General features: G+C 39.6%; 1 protein-coding gene across 11 annotated transcripts in view; it reads right to left on the bottom strand.

The window, feature by feature from the left end:
- The window catches only part of ptk2aa (protein tyrosine kinase 2aa), a 71,589-nt gene that overhangs the window by 22,309 nt on the left and 23,115 nt on the right, over nt 1–26,165 (bottom strand). For 4 of the 11 annotated variants that reach the window (XM_028597139.1, XM_028597140.1, XM_028597142.1 and 1 more), the window contains exons 3-16: nt 24,099–24,343; nt 22,128–22,297; nt 19,383–19,470; nt 19,073–19,152; nt 18,837–18,899; nt 16,353–16,407; nt 11,216–11,356; nt 10,701–10,778; nt 10,011–10,118; nt 9,006–9,123; nt 8,480–8,510; nt 6,773–6,837; nt 6,345–6,431; nt 3,534–3,551 (exon numbers count right to left, since the gene is read on the bottom strand). In XM_028597139.1, the coding sequence (XP_028452940.1) occupies nt 3,534–3,551; nt 6,345–6,431; nt 6,773–6,837; nt 8,480–8,510; nt 9,006–9,123; nt 10,011–10,118; nt 10,701–10,778; nt 11,216–11,356; nt 16,353–16,407; nt 18,837–18,899; nt 19,073–19,152; nt 19,383–19,470; nt 22,128–22,297; nt 24,099–24,299 (1,303 nt within the window). In that variant the 5' untranslated portion in view covers nt 24,300–24,343. The remainder of the gene's footprint in view (nt 1–3,533; nt 3,552–6,344; nt 6,432–6,772; nt 6,838–8,479; nt 8,511–9,005; nt 9,124–10,010; nt 10,119–10,700; nt 10,779–11,215; nt 11,357–16,352; nt 16,408–18,836; nt 18,900–19,072; nt 19,153–19,382; nt 19,471–22,127; nt 22,298–24,098; nt 24,344–26,165) is intronic. The other 7 variants (XM_028597145.1, XM_028597146.1, XM_028597148.1 and 4 more) reach the window with 3 other exon arrangements.

Genomic DNA, 26,165 nt, shown 5'->3' with positions numbered 1-26,165 from the left:
TCTCCCACTTCCATGTATGACATTGAATGTAGCACCACAGTATTCACTCGGCAGTCAGCATAGCGTCCGCTCCGCCAAGGCAACCTGCTGGCGCAGCCACAGGTAAGACATGTGAAAGATATTAGCCTTTTTGAATAGATACTTTGGGACATTATCCCGCAGTGGCATTTTTTTTTGTCATTAACACATAAAGGGAAAATAGGTGGACAGCTGGAAATGAAGCATCGCTAGCACAAAAGTTAGCATTAACTAACGTTAGCTTCACACTAGCTGGTGTTTTTACACCAATTTTAGTGTCCAGCTCAAGTTTTTTGACTTTAACGTGTAGTGGTCTTTGTTAACCTCTGTTTGTCAGAATGACCATAACTCGACAGTGGCTGCCTGCAGCCCGTGCAGCCTTATAAATGTAAAACATTATAGATAACTAACATTGCTAGTGTTACCTTTTCATGGTTAGTTTAAACAACATAACTTGTCCTGGTCCGCTTTGTTAATCAATCAATCAATCAAAGCTTTTATTACGGACACACACGGTCCAGAAAACAGACAGTAAGACATACAAATACAAAAAGACAAGTTAGTGTATTCTGATACTTAAGTTAGGCTGTGGTAGAAGCCTTCAAAGTTTGCCCACTTGGCATATTTTGATTGCCAGCTTTGTCCAGCTATCCACCTATTTTCCTTTTATGTGTTAATCACAAAAAAAATGCCACTGAGGGGATAACGTCGCAAAGTATCTATTCAAAAATGCTAATATCTTTCACATGTCCTACCTGTGGGCTGGTGCCAGTGAATACTGTGGTGCTATAAGTCATACATGGAAGTGGGAGAAGTCATTGTTCCTGCTGAACTGCACAATCTGGCACAGTTTATTGCTCTTATAATGTAATTGGTACCATTTGTTGTCCAAAACATTTTTTTAAATGGAACTTTGTCACTGGCATCAGTTTAAGTAAAAATCACATGTATATAGTGGATAGAAAGCATTCAGTCATAGTTCTCACAGTAACACCATTTCCTGAAGTCAACATGACAGAGGAGTCTTCTGCCTTCGTTGTTAGGCTGTCACTCATAATGCCACGCCCCTCTGAGTTGAAGCCACGCCCCCCACGCCAAATCAGGGCCAAAAGTCTCAAACCGAAAAAAAAAATATCTGAAAGTGAAAACAGATCTGAAACGAAAAAAAAAGATTTGAAGCCGTAAAAAAAAGATTTGAAGCCGTAAAAAAAATAACTTTTGAATCTGAAAACATGAAATGTGGAACTGAAAACAAATATCAAAGTGAAAAATGAAAATTTATAATTTATTCAAAATAATTCCAGAATTGAATCTATATTTTATTCAAACTGAAAGAAAAATTGGTACACTTATTTTTAGTTCAAATACATGGTTTTATTTTTTCCAAGTTTTGACCAAAACTTAAATTTTCAATTTCAAGCTTTATTTTTTCAACTATATATATTTTTTTCGAATGAACAAAACATTTGGCCCCGATTTAGCTCCATAATTTGGTCGCTTAAAAATGTCATGTTAAGCATTATGCAAACCAAGCTAGCTAGCTAGCTACCGCTAGCGTTAGCTGCTAACTTAAAGGGAAGTTTGCTGATTTCCTGTTCTGCCATACATGCAGATGAATGGAAGCAGTAACTGGAGGTCCGCATTTACCCACCAGTGAATCTCCACTGGTTGACTTGCTTCAGAAGGGTTGAAAATCAGCAACTTTCCCCCTTTAGCGTTTAGCTTAGCGCAGCACCATTGCAACCACAAACAACACTAGCTTGGCCGCATCATCCTCCCCAGCTCCACCAGCTCCTCAGAAATCGTCACATCCAGTTGCAAAAAAAACAAGATAGCAACGCCGTATCGCCAAACTCAAGGCTTCAAAATGGCAGTCCACAAACCAATGAGTGACGTCACAAATGCTACATTCACTATTTTTTACACTCTACGGTCAAAGCTAAAAAAAAAAATCCTCCAACATCCCAGCTGCAGGCTCCAGCTACATATTTATCGGTCATGACATGAGAGAGGTATTAATATATTTATGTAACTCTCAGCAAGAAAGCAAAGAAGTGTATTGAATTACTGTAGGCTTTAAGCTTGTAACTTTTACTACTATTACTTTATCAGTACAATATCCAATATGAGAAGAGTTTAGAAAAAGTTTAATGAAACAGGCATGACTTTTGCCAAACCATTGCTGTGCATGATTTATGTTTTACTTGAGAGGAAAGGAAAGCCTTTAATGCACCTCTAAAAATGTCTTCATATGAGCTGGATAAAAAGCAACAGCTCTGCTGACTCTGTTGTTGCTACTAAAATGTGCTTTATTAGATAAATTAGATTAGATGACCATAAACAACATAGCATTTCAACAAATGGTGGCTTTCATCAGGCGTAGTTTATTTAATAAAACAGCAACAGAAGCCAGGCTTGTCAATGTCTCCATACATTTAATGATAAACTGTCTCCAACTGATTTTAAACCGTTTCTTCAACCTTTTCCAAATTTGTTTGTTTTGATTTAAATCTGCAGATTACTTTAATTGTTTAAGTTCTATATATTAAGATTTGAACATATTTCTTAGTTTGTACTGTGAAGTCCATTGTTTGTATTGCTGCATATTCACTCACATAGTTTGGGATTTGTTCTAAAGAATCAACCCTTTCTAAGTTTGACTGGTCTAACTGTCTCTTTCGGTTTTCAGTGGAGCGATAGTGTGTGTGTGTGTGTGTGTGTGTGTGTGTGTGTGTGTGTGAGTGAGTGAGTGAGTGAGTGAGTGAGTGAGAGAGAGAGAGAGAGAGAGAGAGAAGAGAGAGATCTAGTTAGCCCATTATAGCAAGGAATGCACCCGCTCTTGAATCCAGCAAATCTCTCCCTACTCCACTCTGTGTGCATGAGTACACGTGTGCATGACTGCATGTGTATGTGTGTTTGTGTGTTTGTGTGTGTGTGTGTGTGTGTGTGTGTGTGTGTGTGTGTGTGTGTGTGTGTGTGTGTGTGTGTGTGTGTGTGTGTGTATATAGAGAGAGAGAACGGTTTGGAGAAGTTCCTTTAAAGAGAAATACCACTTAATCTCCAAATTCTGCTTTTGTTGAATCTGGTGGTTGAAAGCAGACATCTTTAAAATTCTGAAAATCCCCTTTAAAAAAAAAATAAAAAAATCACAAATAGACTCCGACACAAACATTTTAAAAACACAATACTAAAATAGTAAACCACTCCAGCTGGACTAACGGATCAAACTCATTAAAGCTACTGGTGATGTATTAATGTTTCCAATCACTGAGAAAGATGAGAAACAATACATTTAGCTAAAGAAATATTTTACTCTAAATTATTTAAATCACTCTAATGTTCATAATACAGCACACACTTAGCACCATTGTTAAAGATCTAGGAATGCATGCATAAACATCAACCCACACACCAACACACACACGCTACCCTTTCCCAGGAGGTTGCAGTGTGTTGGAGTGAGGACTATAGAGAAGGGACAACAGAGACAATGATAAACAACAGCAAAACTTTACCATCCCCACTAAGATCTTCTGCGGGGTCCAGGAGAGCATGCAGGAAACAGGACAGCAGAGGAGGAAGAGAACAGAGAGAGAAAGCAGCAAGGACAGAGAGAAAACCAGAAGCCAGAGAGAAAAGAGGGAGAGACAAGAGAGAGCGGTTAGAGCATGAAAAGCCTTGAAACAACATGGTTGATGATGCAGGATCTGCAAAGCCAAACACTCAGCAAGCAGTTAGCAAAGTTCTAAAATATCTCCAGTGAAAAAGCAGGGTTAACAACTTTCATTGTTGCTGCGCAGACCCATGTAGGTGAGATGAATAATGCAAGAAATGGCAGCAATACGCAAGGCAGTGTTTAAACTTCAGTATGGTTTTAATGAAGTATGATGTCTGCGTCACGCAGTAAATATTTGTAAGTTGGAGAGTTACTGTATGGTTGGCAGACAGAGGATGCAGCTATTTCTTTAAATCCTTGCAATGGCTACCTGTTTCTTTAGGAGGAAAGCTGTCAAAGCCATAGAGACACAAGGACACTTCCTCATCCATTTAAAGTGATGGTTCGGAGTAATTTCACCCTAGGGTCCTTTGCACCATGACCTCGAGCCAAACACCCCCCCAGAAGCTTTTTTTCACCTGGGTCGAACATTGGACGAGTTAGCGTTATCAGCTGAATAGCTTAGTGCAGGCGCTAATGGATCCGAGAGTGTCTCTTAACATTACCCCACTAATAATGCCTGAAATGATACCAAACTTCTACACTAGTACAAATAGGTTATGTACTCATAAATCGATGGATTGGAAAGTTTGTAAGTACACCAGAAGTTTATGTAAATAACACTTGCCTGCTGGCTTCTGTTCTCTGCTGTTGTTGTTGCTGCTGTAAGACCAGTGCTTAGGCCCGTCTACAAATTACAACACCAAAAAGAGATGCAACAAAAATATTTATTAATTTAGCTTATTTTTTAAAGTAAGTGCTGTAGTACAACTAGCAGGAGACTAGTTATAAGTTATAATTGATGTAAGTTTGGAAACATTACCTTATTTAATCATTAAATTAATAAATATTTTTGTTGCATCTCTTTTCGGTGTTGTAATTTGTAGACGGCCCTAAGCAACAGCAGAGAATAACAGCAGAGAGCAGAAGCCAGCAGGCAAGTGTTATTTACATAAACTTCTGGTGTACTTACAAACTTTCCAATCCATCGATTTATGAGTACATAACCTATTTGTACTAGTGTAGAAGTTTGGTATCATTTCGGGCATTATTAGTGGGGTAATGTTAAGAGACACTCTCGGATCTATTAGCGCCTGCACTAAGCTATTCAGCTGATAACGCTAACTCGTCCAATGTTAGACCCAGGTGAAAAAAACTTCTGGGGGGGGCGTTTGGCTGCAAAGGACCCTAGGGTGAAATTACTCCGAACCATCATTTTAACTTGGTACAGAACACATTATATATAATAGATGGAGAGAATTTCAACAGCATTTGATTGACTTGAATTTACTGATATAAAACACTGAAAATAATGATTAAAAATAACTAAATAGTGACCTCAACAGCAGGACATGTGCTGACCTAAGACCCTAGAACTAAGAGAAACATTTTAGTCTGTATGTCAGCACCGGCTATTTCCAGTCACATAGCTCTGTTGAATGAAAGTTAGATTTTTAGAAAGAGGAAAATGGAAAATGTCCATCTTAAGCCTTTTGCCTTTGTCAGCAGGTAGGCTCAAAACTAAAACTAAACAACTACTTGTTCTTAAATGTGAAAGTTAAAAACGTAAAAACTGTTTAGTGATAGGCAAAAAAACACATCTACGTCATGGTTTAAAGAGTTTCCTCTTAGTTAGAATGTACTGCACAATTCCATTTGTTTACCAATCTGATTTAAAGAGCAGTTATAAGCAGCACCACACACGCTGTTACTGTGGTTGAAGTGTGCAGTGTTTCCTTTAGGATTTTTTTTTAGCAGTGGGGGCAGGTCTGTCTGAACAATGTATGAAACGGAACACAAACAAATATATTTATTCACCTCTATTCACACACAATGAGGCATATCACATTTCAGTTGTGATTGAACTGTATTTATTTTGGAACTATAGGGCACTTAACAGCTACAATAGGACTACACTTAGAACGGACCCACCGCGGTGATGTTTTGACAATAAACTACATCAACACAACAGTATGTGGAGTTAAACTGGACGGGCCCAATAACCTCTGAATAGTTCTACTTGTTAAATTGCAATGTGAGTGGCAGGCAACCGCGACAAAAAATTTTTCTACAGCCCTATTTCTGATAGTGTGGTGGCAGAACTTTTGCCATGGTGGGCCGCCACTACAAAATCAACATAGAGGAAACACTTAGTCTGTGTGTGTGTGTGTGTGTGTGTAAAACCGAATTAGTCAAAGCAACCAGGCACTGAGGACAAAGATAGATTAGCAGAAGAATGCATCCTTAAAAATGAGATTGTGATGCAGCAGATAAAAGTGATTAAATCCACAAAACCATTTTTACTAAAACGGTGTTAATATTTTGGTAAAAAGTATATTTTTTAACCTTTTCTGGACCAAATTAGTGCAATAAATCAACCTAGGAAGACGAAATATACTTCAAACAACTCAATTACTATGCAATTATTATGCAATTTTGTTTCAGATTTCATCAATAGGCTTCTTTCACTGGAAGTTTTTCTGTACACCATCTTTACTGCAATGTAATATTACCCAATAAGTATGATCATCAAATCAGGCATATTATTCCGCCACATCACAATTTTGTGGACGCGCTCCTCCACTAACTGTCCAATGAGAGCCGAGGATACCATTGGGCGGCGAATCTGAACAGAAGACAAAGGGGAGGAGGAAACGCCGCGCCTTGGTTGGCTTAGGAGGCGTCGATGTCACTAGGTCTGCAGCCAATCAGGCAGGAAAGAAAACCAGGGTGTGAGGAAAAAAAGAAAAAGGGTGAATGGATGTGAGTACAGAGGAGAGATGTGTGGAAGACCGAGGGGGAGAGGAGGAAGTAAACAAAAAACAGCAGGAACAGAGAGGACGGGATGAGAGAGGGAGAAGGAGAGGCAGTCCCGACAGAGAAGAAAACAATGAGATGAGTGAGAGAGAAAACAGATGTTGGAGGAAATGGAGAGAGGAAGAAAGACAGTAGTTGGAGCCAAGGAAGCTATCAGACAGTGTTCATCTTGCTCCAAAACCTGTCCATTTTGTGAGTGTGTGTGTGTCTTTTTTATCTTACCTGAGACAGAGATAGCTCTTACTCCACTCCTGACTGCTTCTAACTTTTTCTCATTATTGGACACTCTAAAGAAGAAGAAACAAATTAGACAACATTTACACACAACAGTCAAACATGGTTAACACTCAGATGTGCACAAACATACCTAGGTCAAATTGAAGCCTCTTTAAAAAAAATATCAGTGACTTTTTAAGCCAGATCTCACTAAAAGAGCACTATAGCCTGTTGAAACTTGTTTAAATGATGTCTCTGCCTTTGCCGTGGTTTCTCTGTCTGTGTGCTCTGAGCTCTACTACGATCTTTACATCACAGACCATAACAGGCAGAGAGAAAGAGAGAGAGAGAGAGAGAGAGAAAGAGAGCAAAAAGAAACTTAGAGTGAGGGAACGAGAGAAAGAGGAGGAGACTACCCAAGTGTTTAAAAACCCAAAGTGGAAAATATTTGGCTCCTAAACGTATCTCCTTATTTGACCACAGACAGAGTGAGAGAGGAGAAAAAAAAGAGAGATTTGAGTTGAAATGACCGAAAGTAAAGTAGAAAGTTTGTGTTTGAATGTCATTAAGTGACAGTGAAATGTGAACACACAATGTCCAGGCTTCTTTGGTCACCGATAAAACGAATAAACTCCACGTTGTACCACAGTGCTAGCGTTTCCCCTTAAAAAAAATTTTTGTACAGCCCTGCAGATCTGAGCCAAAAACCCAATAACAAGGCTCAAATTAAGTTGTCCCAGTTTAGTTTTTCTCTTTTTCTAAAACCAAAACAAAATGCAGGCTCAATTATTGATAAATAGTTTGGCCATGAAACCTTTTCAAAACGGATTAGTCTTTTTAGAGTTTTGATGTCATTTATTTATGGACATATTGAACTGCCATGTTAATGTAAGATCACTGGGCTGCAAGAGACAGATTAGTTTCATTATAGGTTAATCTGTCAATTATTGTATTATATAAGAATAGTAATTGTTTAGTCAGAAAACAGTAAAAGAAAAAAGCCCATCCAAATTTCCCAGATATTAAAGTGAAATAACTGAGAAGCAGGAAACTGTGAATGTTTTGCATCTTTTCATGAAAAACTAAATCTATCAAAATTGTTAACAATTCATTTTCTGTCAATCGACTAATTGACCCATTGATGCTTTTGTACATACGAGTCAGCTCCTGTAGTTTTACACTGAGCTGTACAAGCAGCTGTCCCACACTTCATCACTACTACAGGAGTTTGAGGAGAAACATTCAACACTGAACAGTGTTGTTTGGCATCACCTGTCCTGCAATGTGTTCCTAAATTTAGTTGCCAAACTACTATACCAAGCAAGTCAATTGTTATCAGAGTGACAAACTTTCAACAATGACACAAGCAGTTTCCTATTAAAAATGTCAGAATGCCTGACTCTGTGAAACAGGAACTTAAGCTCACTGGCATTCTTACATAATATTGTAGCAACAACAGTTTCTCAGAAAAGTGATTATGTCTAACCATAGATAAAGTGATGCTGCCTTCAAAGTCCCAATGACTGATTTACTGTCCTTCTTAAACAGGGGAATAACTAACTAGAAATTTAAGATTTGTGTGACAGGACTGGTAAACACATCATCTTTTCATGAAACAGATATGATGACTTAAAGTTGTGATATAAGACACATTATAGACTTTTGTAATGTAAATGTTACTGTAACAATAATGAGAATGAGACAGGTACTTACTTTGGGATTGAAGGCAGTGCTCTCTCTCCCTCTAGAGGACAAAAACACACATCATCAGGATCAGAATGAGTAATGTGAAAACACAATGAATGTCCAAATCCCAAAAAGCTTTTGCTATTTTGCCAGCATAAACGATGTTTTAGGAAGCTCTGCTGAATAAGGTAAAAGTCCATAAGTACAAATCAATCGCACTTTATTGAGTTCCTGTGGTGTCTAAAAACATTTTGATGTATTTACTGTAAAGTTTGAAAAGAACATTATCACACATTAGGATTTTTTTGAAAATATATGAACTCTATTCAGTTATTATTTTATCATTATGATGGCATATATTCTTTCATGGATTTTTCTCAAAAACAAACAGTGAAATTTAGAGCTCACAATTGTTCTTAACCCTCTTTTTGATGGTATATTTTTTGCCACAAAAAAGTAAACACCTTGTATGGTGTGCACAGGGCTGTATTTTAATATTTTTTGCATAATACTAAAGAGGCGGGATAGAACGTTGGGATCAACAGATTCATACCTTTCTGAAATCTGACTATGAATGAATGAGTTTCCATGGAGATGAGCCGACAATAACCATCAATCAAGTCAGCCAAGTTCTCTGCCATGGTCAGTGATGCTGTCGTAACTGTCAGAGGCTGCACTCACACACACACACACACACACACACACACACACACACACACACACACACACACACACACACACACACACACAGGCCTGTTACAAAGAGCCATCATCTCCAAAGACTCACACATAACAGCACAGTGGGGATTTCCAGTTGCTTCTTACGTCAGGGGAAAACGCCTCTCACAGTATTTATGTGAATGTGTATTTTTGTACATGTATTGTTGTGTGTGTGTGTGTGTGTGTGTGTGTGTGTGAGTGAGTGTGTGAGAGAGAGTGAGAGTAAATTCAATAGTATAAAATAAATAAATAAAACAGAAAGACTCCACTAATACAGTAGCTGGTTTTATGAAACCCTTTCTCTGTGAGTAGAACCAGGATGTGGAATGTCTAGATGGAGAACCATTAGTCTCAGCCACTCACTGTCACACATAGGGCCAAGTAGCCAAGCTATACACCACGATGGGCTACAGCTTATTGTAGCTCTTTAGTATCCACTAAAGGCCAAAGTGGTCATCCTAACAGAGTGAGAAAATGGTTGTACCTTGCATTCTTCTGTACCTTTCATAGCTTCAAAGATTGAACACTTTGAAAAATTAGCCCACAGCATTGTTCTCTCTGCACCGATACTTGCTTTTGATTGGGGAAAAACAACTACATTTCCAGTATTTCAGTACATAAGTTCCATAAAGACCCTCTTGTCTTTTTGAAATCAATTTTGGGAAAGGTAGAAATGCACTTCCTGAATTTGAAGAAGGTTGAGAAAAAGTGTCTAAACTTTTTCATGTTATGCTTTAAAACAAAATGTACCTGTAGAGCAAATTTATATATCTAGACAGACAGACAGACAGACAGACAGACAGACAGACAGACAGACAGACAGACAGAGTAGTAGTACCTCAGCAGCTCCAGCTACATTGAGCTGTAGCATCCCTTTCCTGTCCTTCTCCTCCATAGCAGAATACTGGATGGACTGAACTTGATTAAAGTTAGCTAGATGGGTGGGCTGGGGACAGAGAGAGGAACACAGAAAGAGTGGAAATAAATCATGTCCCAACTAATCACTCAACCAAATCCCGACTGTTTGCTGTCCTGGCTCCTAAATGGTGGAATGAGCTCCCTGTTGACATCAGGATGGCCGAAAGCCTACACATCTTCCGCCACAGGCTAAAAACACATCTCTTTCAACTCCAACTTGGTTCATAAAAAATAAATAAAACTGTCATATGGCTCTTTGTGGTTTGGCTTATTTAAATCTAATGTACTTGTACTTACTTCTTGTTGTCTGGAGTTTGTACCTTCAAGGTTGTAAGCACATAATTGGAAGTCGCTTTGGATAAAAGCATCAGCTAAATGGCTTGTAATGTAATGTTAACTATGCTAATCCTATTCATATTCGTTCATATAATCAAATGAATGAGTGAGGAGTCAAGCCTGTACTTTCACTTCAAGTAAATGGCTAACTTTTGTGGACTAGAAAACATTTGCTGAAAATATTTTCGTTATACGGAACATTACAAGCAGAGGTCATTTATAACCTACTTTAAACCTGGCTGCGCAGTAAGATGTGGTCTTGGTAAGAACTCACCGTTGATCCCTTGTCAGTGAGGTAGCTGATCCCTTCCTCTGGACCGATAGCTAACTCTACCTGGATCACCCAGCTGGACTATTAGAGAGAAGGGGAGGGATACAAGTTAAAAGAAGAAGAGAGCAAAATAGCAAGATCAAAGTATTTGTAGCTCATGGCATAAATCGTATAAATAACTTAACGCTTGTGTTGTCTTCCCGTCAACCTTTTTTCGAGGCCTTTTTTTCACAGTTTGTTTTTGCTTTTTCCAACGTTTTAAATTGTAAAATTTCTTCTTCTACACATTTTCAGCGCTTATTTCTACGTCCCATATTTTCTGATATAAAACAAAAATTGAAAACGGATCAATTTGACCCAAAGTCAACACAAGGGTTAAGACACTGTGGCACAGCACCACATCTTGGATACATGCAGGACCTGATAACACCAACAGGTGTCAGCCTAACACAACTAACCAGAGATTTCATAGTACATCAGAACACAGGAGACTAAAGGCAGGAATGAAAGAAACTTACCCCAAGAGCACATTTGAAGCACTCCTTGTCATAGCGGTAGATTGGTGCAAGTATCTCCAAGAACTTCAGGATGCACTGCTCATCGTTGAGATTGGCTACCTGCTTAAACGTCTGCTGAATCAACTTCCGAAGAGTTTTAGCCTGAAGAGAGGAGAGAGGGAGGGAAAAGAAAAAAAATGACAATAAAAAATGACTTTATTTTAAATATTATTTAACTGATATGGCGGAAAATAGAGGAGGCATGAGAGTGTGCGTGTGCATGTGCGTGTGTGTGTGTGTGTGTGTGTGTGTGTGTGTGTGTGTGTGTGTGTGTGCGTAGAGTGACAAAAGCACTAAGGGAAGAAAACATTGATTGACTAATAGTCCACTCTGGTTCCAATCAAATTGACCTCATCACTTTATTCCAGGGGCACTCTTAGGTCACATCAATATATTAACAAAGACACATTGATACTGTTGGTTAACACTCAATTAAACATCAGAATGTACCCATTCATGTGTAGTGTAACTTAGATGTTATTGTATGTGAGTGCTCATACAGACTTGTAGTGTGAGACGGTTGTGTTTTTCAGACCTGATCTTTTTTAGGTCAGTTATGTCACAGAGAGTAGACAGATGGGGAGCTGACAAAGAAAATCCATCTAGGAACATTATTCATTATTCTGTAGACATAAAGATGCACAACACACATGTACACACTCACACATACAATGTTATATATAATCCTGTTCATCTGATGTATATATAAAAGCATTGTGACTTATATGAAGAGGAATTTGCCCCTGACAAAATTAAATGTTTAACTCCTTCCCCCCCCCTCATAGGATTTTGAGCTTTTAAACATATCTAATGACAAATATTCAGTATTAAGGGAATCAAAATGTATATAGATGACAGGGTTGTCCAAACGCACATAAACAAACACTTAGCACACTTAGTGAAAATACCCAAGCACACAAAAAGTACAGACAATCTGTAACTATAAATAGTTCTCCATGTATAGATTAAGATAAAGATTAGAGAGGATTTAGTGCACTACAGACCAGACTTTAAAAAAGCATGTGTGGATTTACAGTAGACTGGTTCACTCATCACATGAAGGTTTCTATACAAAATAAAAAAAACAGTTTAACAATTAAAACCGTAACCAAAAAACAATCAACTGTTTTGATTTATTGACTTTAAATGTGACTTAGACACAAGCAATTGACTGATTTCAGGGGAGTCTAATGAGGCCTAAAGATGTACAGTGTGTACTAAACATTTGACATGTTTAAGGAATAATCATTCATATAAGGATTAATAAGTCTTTTTTGTTATTATCCATTTTGTTGAGCCATTTTCTATTTCTATTATTCATTTTTAAATATAAAGCATGAATACCTACACTTAATTTCAGCATTACAGAGCCCTGTTGCCAGCTGTCTACTCATTAAGCCTGAAGGAATCCAGAAACCTACAAACACACATACACACATTTATCTACAATGCTACTGTGTGTGCAGCCATGCGTGCGTATGTGCGTCATCTCAACAGATATCATAACACACAAATGATTACAGAATATTATGTGTACGCGCTTGTGTGTTCTTGATAGGATCAGTGTTTTAATTCCTCAAATTCCACACACACACACACACACACACACACACACACACACAGAGATATTGTCAGTCTACAGTGTCCACCCTTCCTGAGAGGAAGTACTGCGAGTGGCTATCACATTCCCCACCACCATTCCGACCATCGCTGTAGCAACATGACCAGTGTTGGGGAAGTTACTTTTAAAAAGTAGTGCTTGCTCGTTACTTCTTAAAAAAGTAATCAGTTACTTTACTTAGTTGCCCCCTATGGAAAGTAACTTTTTTACATTACTCGTTACTTTTACGTAACTTTTAAAAGCAGGCATCTCTGGCAGAGACTCAAGTACACTATACAAAAAACATCTTTGACCATGAAGCCAATCTATGGTTTATCAGTGAAGGGTCTGAACTACACTGCATTATGAACGAGTCCAGCATGGGTTGAATGCACATCGGCAGGTCATCGGCGTTACAAGGTGTTAGTGTATCTGTGTATGTAATGTCTGTATCGACTTGTACCGGTCGCGCAGCCACAATGGTCCGTGCATTGTCGTAGACACATGCAGCCTCTTTTCTGGAAATCCTTGCGTGTCCTTGCAACCAACACAAGTCCACAGTGGTCCGCTGCATGTATGTATGAGCCTTAAACCTCTAAAATGCATAAACCTCTCAGTATACGTTACTGTAACGCGTTACAGTAACGTATACTGAGAGGTTTATGCTTTGATGCAGAAGTCAAGGGTTTGAATCCGACCTGTGCCGATTTCCTGCATGTCTTCCCCCTCTCTCTCCTAGCTGTTCTATCAAATAAACCCAGAAAAGCCCCAAAATAATATAACCATACCATCATCAGGGTGAAAATAATTTTTTAAAAACTTGCTTTTTCACTGATTTAAATGTAGTGATATATTTCATTCTGTGTTAATGTACATATCAATGTTATCCTAGGATACATGCACTATAGCCTTGCTGGTTTAGTTTATGATCCATAACTGTACCACTAACCTCCTGTTAATGAATGACTATATGTATTTATTTTGATTACTGAGTCATTAATCCTAATACTGCACACAATCCAGATCCACTGTAATAAATAGTACCTAACCAATACATATAATAGTATTATTTTTTTATATTTTAGTATTATAATTTAAAAGCTAAACAAATATTCATAATGTAAATAATACAAATCAGAAGAGACTATATTAACAGACATTTAATTGATGATTGCGCTCTCAAATCATTATATTATGTAAATACATTTTAGACATGTTGTAGAAAATATACATAATATATACTTTCAAAATAATTAAAAATGTCTGCTTGATGCAAATATTTTTTCAAATGAACATTCATTTCTATATAGAAATTAATGTTCATTTGAAGAAATATTTGCATATATAACAATAAATCTCACTGCAGTATCACTAAATCATTTTGTGCTCAATCTGATGATGACACAGACTCCACAGCTTACGCTGGTTGATCAAACTTTGATCTCCAACGCCACTACAGGTCAGTTTTACTAAACCTGCTGCCCAGCCCGTCAATATGAATGAACACTCTGCTCTCTATAAAGCTTTCACCACAGCTAACATCAGTCACTGTTTACTACCACAGCCATCTGCTCGGAGGTTTGGTGTGTGTGTGTGTGTGTGTGTGTGTGTGTGTGTGTGTGTGTGTGTGTGTGTGTGTGGGTGTGTGTGTGTAGAGTAGAGTCCATTGAGGGTGAATAATCCCATTAAATGACTACCATTCTCTTTCACGAGAGCAAACGTCAGAAACGTAAATGACAGCAGTGCGCACACATGCACGCACACGCACGCACACACAAACACACACACACACACACACACACACACACACACACACACACAGACTTCAATTCGTCCTACCAACAGTTCAACACACAATTTTTATTTATTTTTTATTATCCAAGTGTTATAATTGAGATGCTGGAACCAGAAAATGATTGGTATTTTTACTTGAAAAACAACAACAATTGTCAAAATAACCAATTATTTGGCTCATTGCTTCAGCTCTGAAACTCATGATGTTAAATGTAAGTAACTTATACCTCTACTCATTCTCTTTTTGTTCTTAAATTAATTTAGATGTGTTGGCCATGTATCATTATCCGGACTATATATGATCAAATAGAAATCAATATAAGCCATTGTGCATTACAGCGTCAGTCCTGACATCTATAATCAAGTCAGGTGTGCCAATGAATGGATGTTTAACTGCACATATGTCACTGAGTGCATCTTTGTGGCTTATAAAGCAGGGGGAGTGTGTGTTGTCATATCTGCCAAAGGAGTAGAAACAGAGAGAAAGAGGAGAGGAGGTAAAGTCGGTGATGAGGGGGGAGTCAGCAGGACTGGACAGACCGGGGGGGACCCTAAAAGGAGACGCAGAGTGACACCTCCTCCTCCCTCCTCATTGTTGGAAAGAGAAAGTGGGTTTAAACATGACCTTAGGGTCACACACACACAACACACGTAAACAAACACAGTTTCCCTCCCTCTGCAGAGCATCTGTCCGCCCGCCTGCCGACATCAAGACCTTTTCGGGTCACTGGGGCCTCACTCACACACACACACACACACACACACACACACACACACACACACACACACACACACACACACACACACACACACACACACCGTAAATTTATCACTGACACAGACACTGTTACTTCTGCAAGCACACCCACCCATCACATGCAACCAAAATCTGCCAAACGACAAAATGACTCTCTATTCTAACACAAAAGCTTATTTAACATGTGTGTTCATCTCAAAACAAACTTATTAAACCTGCAGGATGCTGATGATTTGATAACCAACAAATTTAAATTTCAGTACCAATCCTGGCTAGCCGTTTCCCGTTTCCAGTCTTTGTATTAAATTAAGCTAACGCGTTGCTGGCTGTACCCTTATATTTACTGGATAGATATGACAGTGCTATCAATCTTCTCATCTAACTCTAGGCAAGAAAGCGTATAAAGTGTATTTCCCAAAATGTCAAATTATTCCTCTAATGGTGAGGCTTGCAAAACAGGGTTTCTTCACTGGTGAAAACTACATTCATCACACTCACCCATATGTAAGGAGGTTCTCTGGTAAAAAGATCACATTTTCACCTAAACTGCGCTGGTTAGTTGGCCAAGATTTAATTTCTATTGTGTTGAGTCTTTGGACTGCTTCACACTTTGTCAGCCAGGCCAGCCTGGGTCTAACAACACATCAAGTAACACATTCTGAAACTTGGCTCAAGGGCACATTCACTTACACTAGGAAGCTGCCTATAAACCACGCGCTTTGGTTACTTTTAGTAACGGAGTAACTCCATTGGAGCAGATGGGCCACTATGATAGCAGCTGCTGAATGAGGGGAGAGCATTACTTACTCACCCTACCAGGGCACCCACACTTAGATCAGAAACCCTCTTATTTATTTCAAGAAGAGAAAGTAAATAAAGCGTTTGTTTCAGCAACCTAACACATATACTCCTCTCTTTTGATCTCCATTTAAAGGCATTAATCTCACCTTGACTGAATCCAACAGGTCTTTTGGGAAAAAGCGCCTCAAACCAACATCTTTCCTGAAAAGAAAGACAGAGAGAGATATGAGAGGAAGAGAGAAGCATAATGATTGTGCTGTAATGACACAGAGGAATGTTAATTGACAACCACTTCTGTCTTTATCTGATTTCAGCAGCTTATTTTTTCTTCTGTAGAGAAATTACCAAACAGCATCTATAGACAGATACAGTTAGGCAGGACAGACAACTGAAGACAAGAAACAGAAAACAGAAACAGAAAGCTATGACTGAGTGCGGACTATACAGAGCACTACTCATCTTTTCTGAAGAGACGGGGCTAAGGATAAAGCGCGTGAGAGAGAGAGAGAGAGAGAGAGAGAGAGAGAGAGAGAGAGAGAGAGAGAGAGAGAGAGAGAGAGAGAGAGAGAGAGGGAGGCAGGGAGGAGTACAAAGAAGGAGACAATACAGAGAAAGAAAGATGTGCGGAGCTAAAACAGGAAGCTAGCTAATAACTCCTCTGGAAAGAAGACAAGTACAGGAGGAGAGAACGAGTTGAGGGAGAGAGTAGGTAATAGGCAGAGAGCTTAATAGGCAGAGAGCTTACATCATCCTATTTCTCCAACATAGGTCAAATATCAGTCAATTATTATTTTAGTGTTATTACAGTGTTGGGATTTCAATTTAAGGGCAGTTCAGATGGTGTCAAGCTGTGTTGTAAATCACAGATACAAGTGCTGCCCTGTGGCTGTCTAAACTGCCAGGCTTGCCTCAGCATAAAATATTCTCCACTGTGGCAAACACACGTACAAATACTACTACTTTGCTTAGGGCTGTGCATTATGTCTATAAAAAGTATAAAACATGCTGTATTTAACCCCTAAAACTGTCCTCTTTCTCAAAATCAAAGTTGTGCAAGTCACAGGAGCAGGAAGAAGCACAAAAAGAATATAACGCTCTGAAAGAGGACACACCAAGCCAACCTCAAAGAACAAGCACTGATGAAGGCCCACTGATTAAACGCGTTGCATTAGCCAACAAACCACAAGGACTACAACCAAATACAAACAGCTGATCTCCAACATGCACATATGTCCAGTGGCTGCATAAATGGAACAAACCAAGCAGTAGTCTGTCATCCTACACCAAACAACCATGTGGAAAACAAATCAAACTAGTCTACCATGTTCACACTAATACAAACTGGTTTTATTATATACTTTGGAAACAGACAAAATGGGTTTGTAAATGTCCTAATTATGTCTGAAACGTTTCCTGGAAAGAACTATGCAATTGGTAAAACAGGATGGGGAAAATAGAGATAGTGTTCAATTTGTACACACTTCCAGTTAATTAACTCCAATTTCTTGCTACCGTAACCTACAAAGAACATGCAAAAGAGGAAGCTCTTTCAAGTGAACTACTTGAAAATTATAAAAAAGGGAATTATCTGGAAATCATGGACCCACTAAAAATAAAATGTTAAATTCTGGTCTTTTGCTATTTGATGAAAAAGAAAAGGCAGAGGTGAAAAAATGAGAAATTAAATGGGTAAAATAACAGACACTACCCAGAATCTATGGGCGGTGATCGACCACAGACACTCAACAAGAGCCACGATGGCCAACTGTCAGTTTGGTGTATCCAAAGCCCCGGCAGCACTTTCCCTCTCCCTATCTTGTTGGTTTAAAATATGCATGACACAACATCTTTTTCCAATCAACAGAGAGCGACAGTGAGGGAGAGATAGAGAAAAAACAAAGCGAGGGAGAACGCAGGACAAAAGCAGACCAAAATAGAGGACAAGAGCTAGAGAACAGAGACAGAGAAGGACTGAGAGGACGAAGAAGAGAGACAAAGAGATATCGGTGGAAAGACAGAGGTCATTCTTCTCAATTAATTGGAGAGCTCGTTAGGCTGATGGACAGAAGAAAGACCTCATTGGGATGGGGCAGCTCATTAGAATCCGACCATGTTAGAGCCAAGCCTTGTTAGGACCAGAGCTTGTTAATGTTCCTCATCGACCATCTACCAGGGAGCTGATGGTGGATCAACACATGGAGCAACCAAGAGAGCTAACAGACAGAGCAGCCAAACCCAAATTAATCTACAAAAAATAGTATTAAACATACATGATCGGGTGCTGAATAAACACAGTGTACAAAAATAATAATTGTAGCTAGATTGTAGACTTTCTTCGCACCGGTAAATGTAAAAACAGTCAAGTTGGACAGCAACAGAACTGAACAACAATGTTTAAATGTTTCCAGACTTTTGTACTGTTAATAAAATTATGTAATATAATAATACAATAATGTTATTGTTTTTTTCACGTATCCAGATTTCTAGGAACTGCATATAAATGCCGTACCAAAAAACGGAGACGCTGTGTTGGTTTTCTGTTGGGTTACAAAAATGGTTCCAGGTAGAGGAAGGATGTGATGTACCAGAGAGGTTATAAGCAGCACTTTGCTCATGAAGAAAATACTTACTCCAGTAGTTCATAGTTGGATTTCTTGTCCAAGGCGTTTCCTCTCATCTCTTTGAAGAACCTCCTGAAATCAAACCAGCAGAACAGAGAGAGAACATGGTCAGATACATTCCACACACACACGCACACACACCTTTGTCGTAAAAAGAGAATAGCCATGGAACATGAAAAAATCTTGTAGTATTCAGTATAAGTCCTAAAAGAAAGCCTCCGTTCAGTAGTGTGAGAAAATCCCACCTGATTTCTAGACAGCCCAGTTTGAGAGCTACATCTTGTTCCACCGGTTCCCCGATCTCTGTCATGTAGTCATTCTTCACCTGGGAGACACAAATACACATCACAAAAATATGTTTATTTAAACATTTCTTTTTACAAACAATAAATGGCAAGCCATGTATCTCATACACAAACACACATGCAGTCCTGCGGACCTAGATTACCTAAAGGCAGACACACAGTCCTTCAAGCAGTGCCATATGTCTCAGTGCTGGCTAGCTGCTGGCAGGAAATTCAATGTGTTTGTATTTGCGTTGTGTTTATGCGGTACCTGGTGGTAGAAGTAGTTGAGTGTAGGTTTGTCTTCTGTAAACTGCTGCACAAAGCCCTTTGGAAGATACCGGATCCTTAACTCATACCTACAGAGGACAAGAAAAAAGGGAGAGGGAGTGTGTTATGTACAGTACCATTTTTCCAACTTATGCCGACCTTACACCAAACGACTTTTCAAGCGATTCCACTGTCGCAGACTAATTTCCAATATCGGAATGAAATCATCAGAGTCTTGCTAGAGTTGGGGCGCACTCCCGTCGTCTCAATTGTTGGGTGTAAGGTGGTCATAAAACTCAATCTGAGTTTTTCCCGTTTTGACGTTCCGACAAAGTGAAACTTGTTTGATATTATCGTAAGTTTTAAGTCTTGTTAGTGAAGTTAAATCATGTGAACAGTCAACAACCAATGAGTGCGCTCCCTCCAGCACTAAACAGGAAGCAGCAAACGGCTAGAGCCAGTGTTGTCCAACAGGAGTTTTACCGGCAGATAAACGCAGACCTTCGGGTACTGCCGCTGTTCATCTGCATGTACGGCAGAACAGAAAATCTGCAAACTTTTCCTAAAGTTACCAGCTAACGCTAGCGGCAGCTAGCTAGCTTAATTACATTTTTCAAAACAAATCTAGTTGTAGTCTTGCAATGTGTGATCCTGCAAGATCCTCATTCTTTACATATTATGACAATCTTTAACGTCAGATGTGAGATGATTGTCTTTAGATGTGAGATGGTGTCAGACTTTAGTCTTTTCAAAGTTTGTTCAGTCTTCTAGTGTATGGTAGGCATTAAAGGTCCCATGGCATGAAAATTTTACTTTATGAGGTTTTTTAACATTAATATGAGTTCCCCCTGCCTGCCTATGGTCCCCCAGTGGCTAGAAATGGCGATAGGTGTAAACCGAGCCCTGGGTATCCTGCTCTGCCTTTGAGAAAATGAAAGTTCAGATGGGCCGATCTGGAATCTTGCTCCTTATGAAGTCCTAAGGAGCAAGATTACCTCCCCTTTTTCTGCTTTGCCCCCCCTCTCTCCTCCTCAATAGCTACAGACACAGAAATGGCACATACTAAGGAAAGCTCATTGTGGGACTGGCTCTAGTGGCTGTAATTCTGCACCAAGGCTGAATTTCGGGAAAGAGACTTCAGATACAGTATTAGGGGACCACTGAGGTCTATATAAAAGCATCCAAAGAGCACCATGTCATGGGACCTTTAAGTAGCAAAAACGAATCTTGGTCTTCATACTGTACAAAAACTTGCAGCTTCTATATCCACTGGAAAGAAATGTTGGGATACAGTGATATGTTTGAGTCTTCTTCTATGTGGCAAAAACATCAAAATAAATCAATATAAGAACCAAGTGGAGAGCAGAGGAGAGGAAAGGAGGACAGATGTTGATTCAACTAAAGGCATTAGATTAAATCAATCAAAGAGAAGACATGATTATAGAGAGGATGATGAGAAGGAGAAGAAGAGAGGATTAGAGGAGTAAGGAGAGGCAGAGACGAAAGGAGGTGAGGAAAAAAATGATTTGCAAGAATGCAAATAAGAAGACTGATTGCAAAATCAGTGGAGGAGAGACAGAGAGTTGTTGACTAAGACAGACAAAGCATGCATCTGGTTCTCTCTCTTTATGTCCACAATGGAAAAGGTCTCTACCTCACAATAGCATTAGCACCCAGACAGCCACAATAAATGTAATATATACCAGTGAATTAACATTCAAACTGCCAAACCAACTCAACCACACGGTACCACACACACAGACAAGACCTCCCATCACCATACAACAGACGGGTCGCACTATTTTTCATGCAATAAATCACTTCTGCTATTTTGGTGTACAATAGGGCAGATTGCTGAAGCTAGCTGTTTAAGGAGACCGTGACTTTGACTAAATTTACATAGGTCACGTTAAACATCAAGGAAACTGGTTATAAAGGGAAAACTCACAGCTTTTCTTGATGTTCTTTCCTCAAGTTCCTGCACGCACCTGCCACAGAATCTCAAGTCAAGCTGGACGACATTTTGTCATTTTGTCTTTGGCATCTCAATAAATCTCATAAAGCTAAAGCTGCTCTGCCCGGTAATGTTTTGAGATGATAACACCTCAATTTTAAACTATTCTTGGTCATTGGCGCTGCATAATTAAAGTGCTCTTACAACAGATTTCACTCCCCATTCATTTCTATGAGGAACAGGCAGAGACTGTACTGAAATTGACCCCATCTTTTCCACTGTGTGCAGAGTTTATTCTGATTAAACTTTGACATACAGCATTGCGAGGCTCTCCAATGTCCAGCAAATTTGAGAGAAACAGTGAGATTGACCTGTTGTTCATAAAATATTAATTGTTTATATCCTCATTTAAATAACTACATGGCTTTGACACTGCTTAGCTAATCGGAAGCTGTATGGTTTACAACTTTGCGGACTGCTGTTGTTAGCCCGCTAGCCATGCTAATGCTCAAGGTTTTTGCTCACAACCCTTCCCACACTCCTGTCTGTACATGGAAATCTGGTCTGACAGCCCTTTTACAACCACTCTGCATTTGCAGCCTGAAGCAGTAAGTGACACTGAACAGGCTTCAGCTTACTGTAATTGATAGAATATTCAATATGCTACATTAGCACAATAACCCTATCAAACACAATGTTCAGATGACACACACACACACACACACACACACACACACACACACACACACACACACACACACACACACACACACACACACACACTTCTCTCACCTCCACTCCTCGTTTGTCCGTGCCTGGTCATATTTCTCTCTGACGTGGGACACGCCCAAATCGGGGTGGAGCCAGTGCACCTGGTCTCTGGATTGGCTGTTGCTGAGACGCAGGCCAAAACAAGACGTCCAGCGCACTTTGTGGATGTCCAGAATCTTCTGGATAATTCCCTGGTGACAAAGAGTGAACAATGTTATTGTTATACTTTTTTTTTCACCTGCACAACACTGATATTATTTAAGGCTAAAGTACATATTCTGCAAAAATTACTTTTAGCACTGGTGTATAAGGCTAAATTGGGCTAAATCACTAAAAAATTTGCCACTTTATCTACGATGGTACTGTCCTAGTTGTGGTGACCCAACAAATGTATATCACTGTGGTGAGTGCTAAATAAAACAGAGATGGAGATGACAAAAACAGTTAGCCAGTCTATAAAGAAGTCAGTCTTTCGTACCTAAGTGTGCCAACTGTGCTCATGTTTATGTCTGGCTTTTTGCATCAGGTCAATGAGGGCATGAGTCTATGCGTGTGTGTGTAGGTGACTTCAAGCGATTTAACATGACGTTCCCACCCAAACAAGTTGACAGACATCATACACACATGCATGAAAATGCTCACAGAACCATGAGTTGCAAAACACTAGGGGGTCTGACCTAGATACTGAAGGAGAAAGCGAGGAGAGAAGATGTGCAGTGACGTGTCCTGTACGATCACTAAAGTTTGAGCAGCGCTAAGTAGTTTGTACGTCATGGGAGTGGATCTAAAAACATACTGCTAAGTAGACAAACACACGTACACACACGTGCACACAAAGATAATGTGCCCTGAGGTTATATGTATTTGCTAGCAAAATACTCTGTGTCCTTTATCAGAGCTGACAACTAGGAACTTGAGCGGAGGACAAACAGAAAAAAGTCCCCTTTTGCTACATAAGGGGGCACAGGGGGCCAAATGAGCACCAAATATTACCATCGTGAAACTTATAATGTTTAGTTTTAATAGAATAATGGTAAAATCTGCAGCTGAAAACAGTCCCCAGCAAATGCACTATTTTCCCGTTTTAGTAATGTTTACATAGCAATGCTAGCAGCTTGGCTCTAAGGATGGCAATGTCAGTGTATCAGTCCACCACTTTGGTTCAGACAGAAAAATCTCAACAACTACTGGATGGATTGCCATGACATTTATTACAGACATTAACTGTCCCCAGAGGATGGATCCTCCTGACGTTGGTGTTGCCCTGACTACATTTCCTCTAGCGCCACCACGAGGTTGACATTTGTGATTTTACGTGAATGTTTTGACAACTACTAAATGCATTGCCATGAAATTTGATACAAGCATTAATGTTCAGCATAGGATAAATTTGGTGATCATTGTGAAAAATGTCATTTGTCCAATACTTGGTATATGACCAAATACCTGCAAAACTATTGATATTCTCATCAGTTTCAGGTGTACTTGGTGTTTACTGCTAATTCGGAAATGCTAGCATGCTAACACGCAAACTAAGATGGTGAACATGATAAACATTACCTGCTAAAATCAGCATGTTAGTATTGTCATTTTTAACATGTTAGAGTGCTGACATTAACATTAAGATCTAGCCACCACTGTGCCTAAGTACAGCCACACAGAGCTGCTAGCATGGCTGTGGACTCTAAGTCTTGTTTAAAAATTAAGCTCTATACATGTGACCCATTTTTTAAGATTTACGTCTTCAGGAGGAACAAATAGGCTTGCAAATGTGCCACAGACAGAGTAGGAAACTTGGAAAACACTGAGAGGCAAACTAACACACTGCTGGCTTTGGTCTTTTCATGGAATTTGTTGACAATTTGAAAAATGTAGAATAACACCTGACTTTCAGTTTGAACTGTTTTGGATTGTATTTAATTGTAAGGCGTCTCCTGTATTTTGTCACAACATAGACATTAAGTACATGGTGGGACATAATGGGTGTCTTACCCGGACATCGGTTGCATCTCCATATCTGATATTGGAGGACCAGCAGCTGTGTTCAGTGTTGGTCTCAAAGTGATGGAAGACTTTCAGAACCCTGTCCACGGAGACAGCCATGGTTCGGTCCGACCCCCCCGCGCTCAGCCGTGACTTGGCGCCTCCCAGGAGGGCATGGTTCAGGTTGGGGTCCAAGTAGGCCGTTGCCATGGTTTTCCCAGCTGACACTGCTGCTGCTAGGTGTCTGTCATATTCTGGGCAGGAGAAGAGAACAAATCAGACATCGGTGAAATGAGTAAGAATAGACAAGAATCAGAAGAGAATGTATTTTTCTTTATTTAACTTAATCCTTCCTATGTGAGTTTACACATACATAGGAGAAGACTGTATTAGGGCAAACGTAATATTATGTACTGATGCTACATGTTTTCTCTTCCTCTCTGATGTGCTTGTAATGTTGTGGACTTGAATCCTACCTAAGTTCTTTGGCAAGATAGTTCTTTGGGAAAATGAAAAACCCTGAACAACTTAATACCAGAGAGAGAAATAAAGAGAGAAGTATAGTCAGGGTCAAGGCTCAGTATGTAAGCACCTGTTGCTATGACACAAAGACAATGCACCTCAGGCTGATGTTTTTCCTGAAAATGAAGTTGTGACATTGACACACTTCCTGGAATTTCACAGTAACTTCATCTGGGAATGCCCGACAAGAACTACCTCCTCTGTGTCTGTGTGTAGAGTGTGCAAGATGTGTGTTTTTGTATGTGTGTGTGCGCCGTGTAGGGAAAAAAAATTGTGAGATCTCTTTCACTCTCTCTTTTTCTGCTTCCCTTTAGTCTTGTGCATCTCCTCCTCTCTCCTCCATTAAAAGGAAAATTGATATGTTCTAGCAGGTAATTACACCTGAAAGAAAGAGACAGAGAGAGCGGATACACACACACACACACACACACACACACACACACACACACACACACACACACACACACACACACACACACACACACACACAGAACTTAAGAGGAAAGAGTGCAAAGTTGCTGAGGGATATATCACAGTAAAATAAATGTTACTTTGCCTATTTCAAATGGTAAATACCTGTATATCAACAAATCACTCTGATGGCTGTGTGTGTGTGTGTGTGTGTGTGTGTGTGTGTGTGTGTGTGTGTGTGTTTGTTAAGGAGATTTAATTTATACCTCTATCCCAACACATGGGGAAGGGGCTACAGCCGCTCATCGCCATGGAAACACATGTCTGTCCCTCCCTGTGTCTGTCTGCCCGGAGGACAGATAGACAGCTAGTGGTCTCACAGCCACGCATCACACACACAGAATCTTTTCTTTACAAAAGCTAAATAAATACATACACACACACACACACACACACACACACACACACACACACACACACACACACACCAAGGTCCTGACACAACTGCAACTGCACACTCACATAACCAAAACACTACCATACACCCACACACACACACACACACACACACACACATACACACTCCTGCTTCAAGGCAGAAATCTTTGTCTCCAACTATTGTCAACAGCTTTGTTAGCCAACAGTTACTTCCACAGCAGTAATCCTCAAAAAGGCCAATATTCTGGTCCATTGACACTTGTATGGAGTGTGAAGATGCTACAAAAACACACCAACAGGTAAAATGTAAAAAAAAAAAAAAAAAAAAAAGGAAAAAAGAAAAACTGATTTCTTTGTCTTCTTAATCCATTCCTGTTGTCTACAGCTGAACAAGTCAAGAAAGATCCCCAGAGATGTAAAGTAAGCCACAAACTTCCCTCCTCTTCTTTTTCAGTCCACTTCGAAATTACTCTTCAGCGGCCCCTCTTGGATGACAACACACGGTTTGTTTTTTGCCCAAGTTCTGTCCCATGCCTGCACTCCATAGTTACGCAGTTGCCGTGGAAGAGTCAAACGACCATCGCTCAGGAGAGGATTTGGGTTATTTCACTCAGTGGAGTCCCTGTGATGGTGAGAAGACCATCCAGCAAAAGTTCACAGCCCAATCCGACTTGTACAGGGCTGATCCAATGGACATTCAGTTGG

The sequence above is a fragment of the Perca flavescens genome, chromosome 14 (assembly GCF_004354835.1).
Source record: "Perca flavescens isolate YP-PL-M2 chromosome 14, PFLA_1.0, whole genome shotgun sequence".
NCBI classification, from domain to species: Eukaryota; Metazoa; Chordata; class Actinopteri; order Perciformes; family Percidae; genus Perca; species Perca flavescens.
The sequence above is the reverse complement of the archived record's forward strand: the minus strand, read 5'-3'. Positions and strand labels throughout refer to the sequence as shown.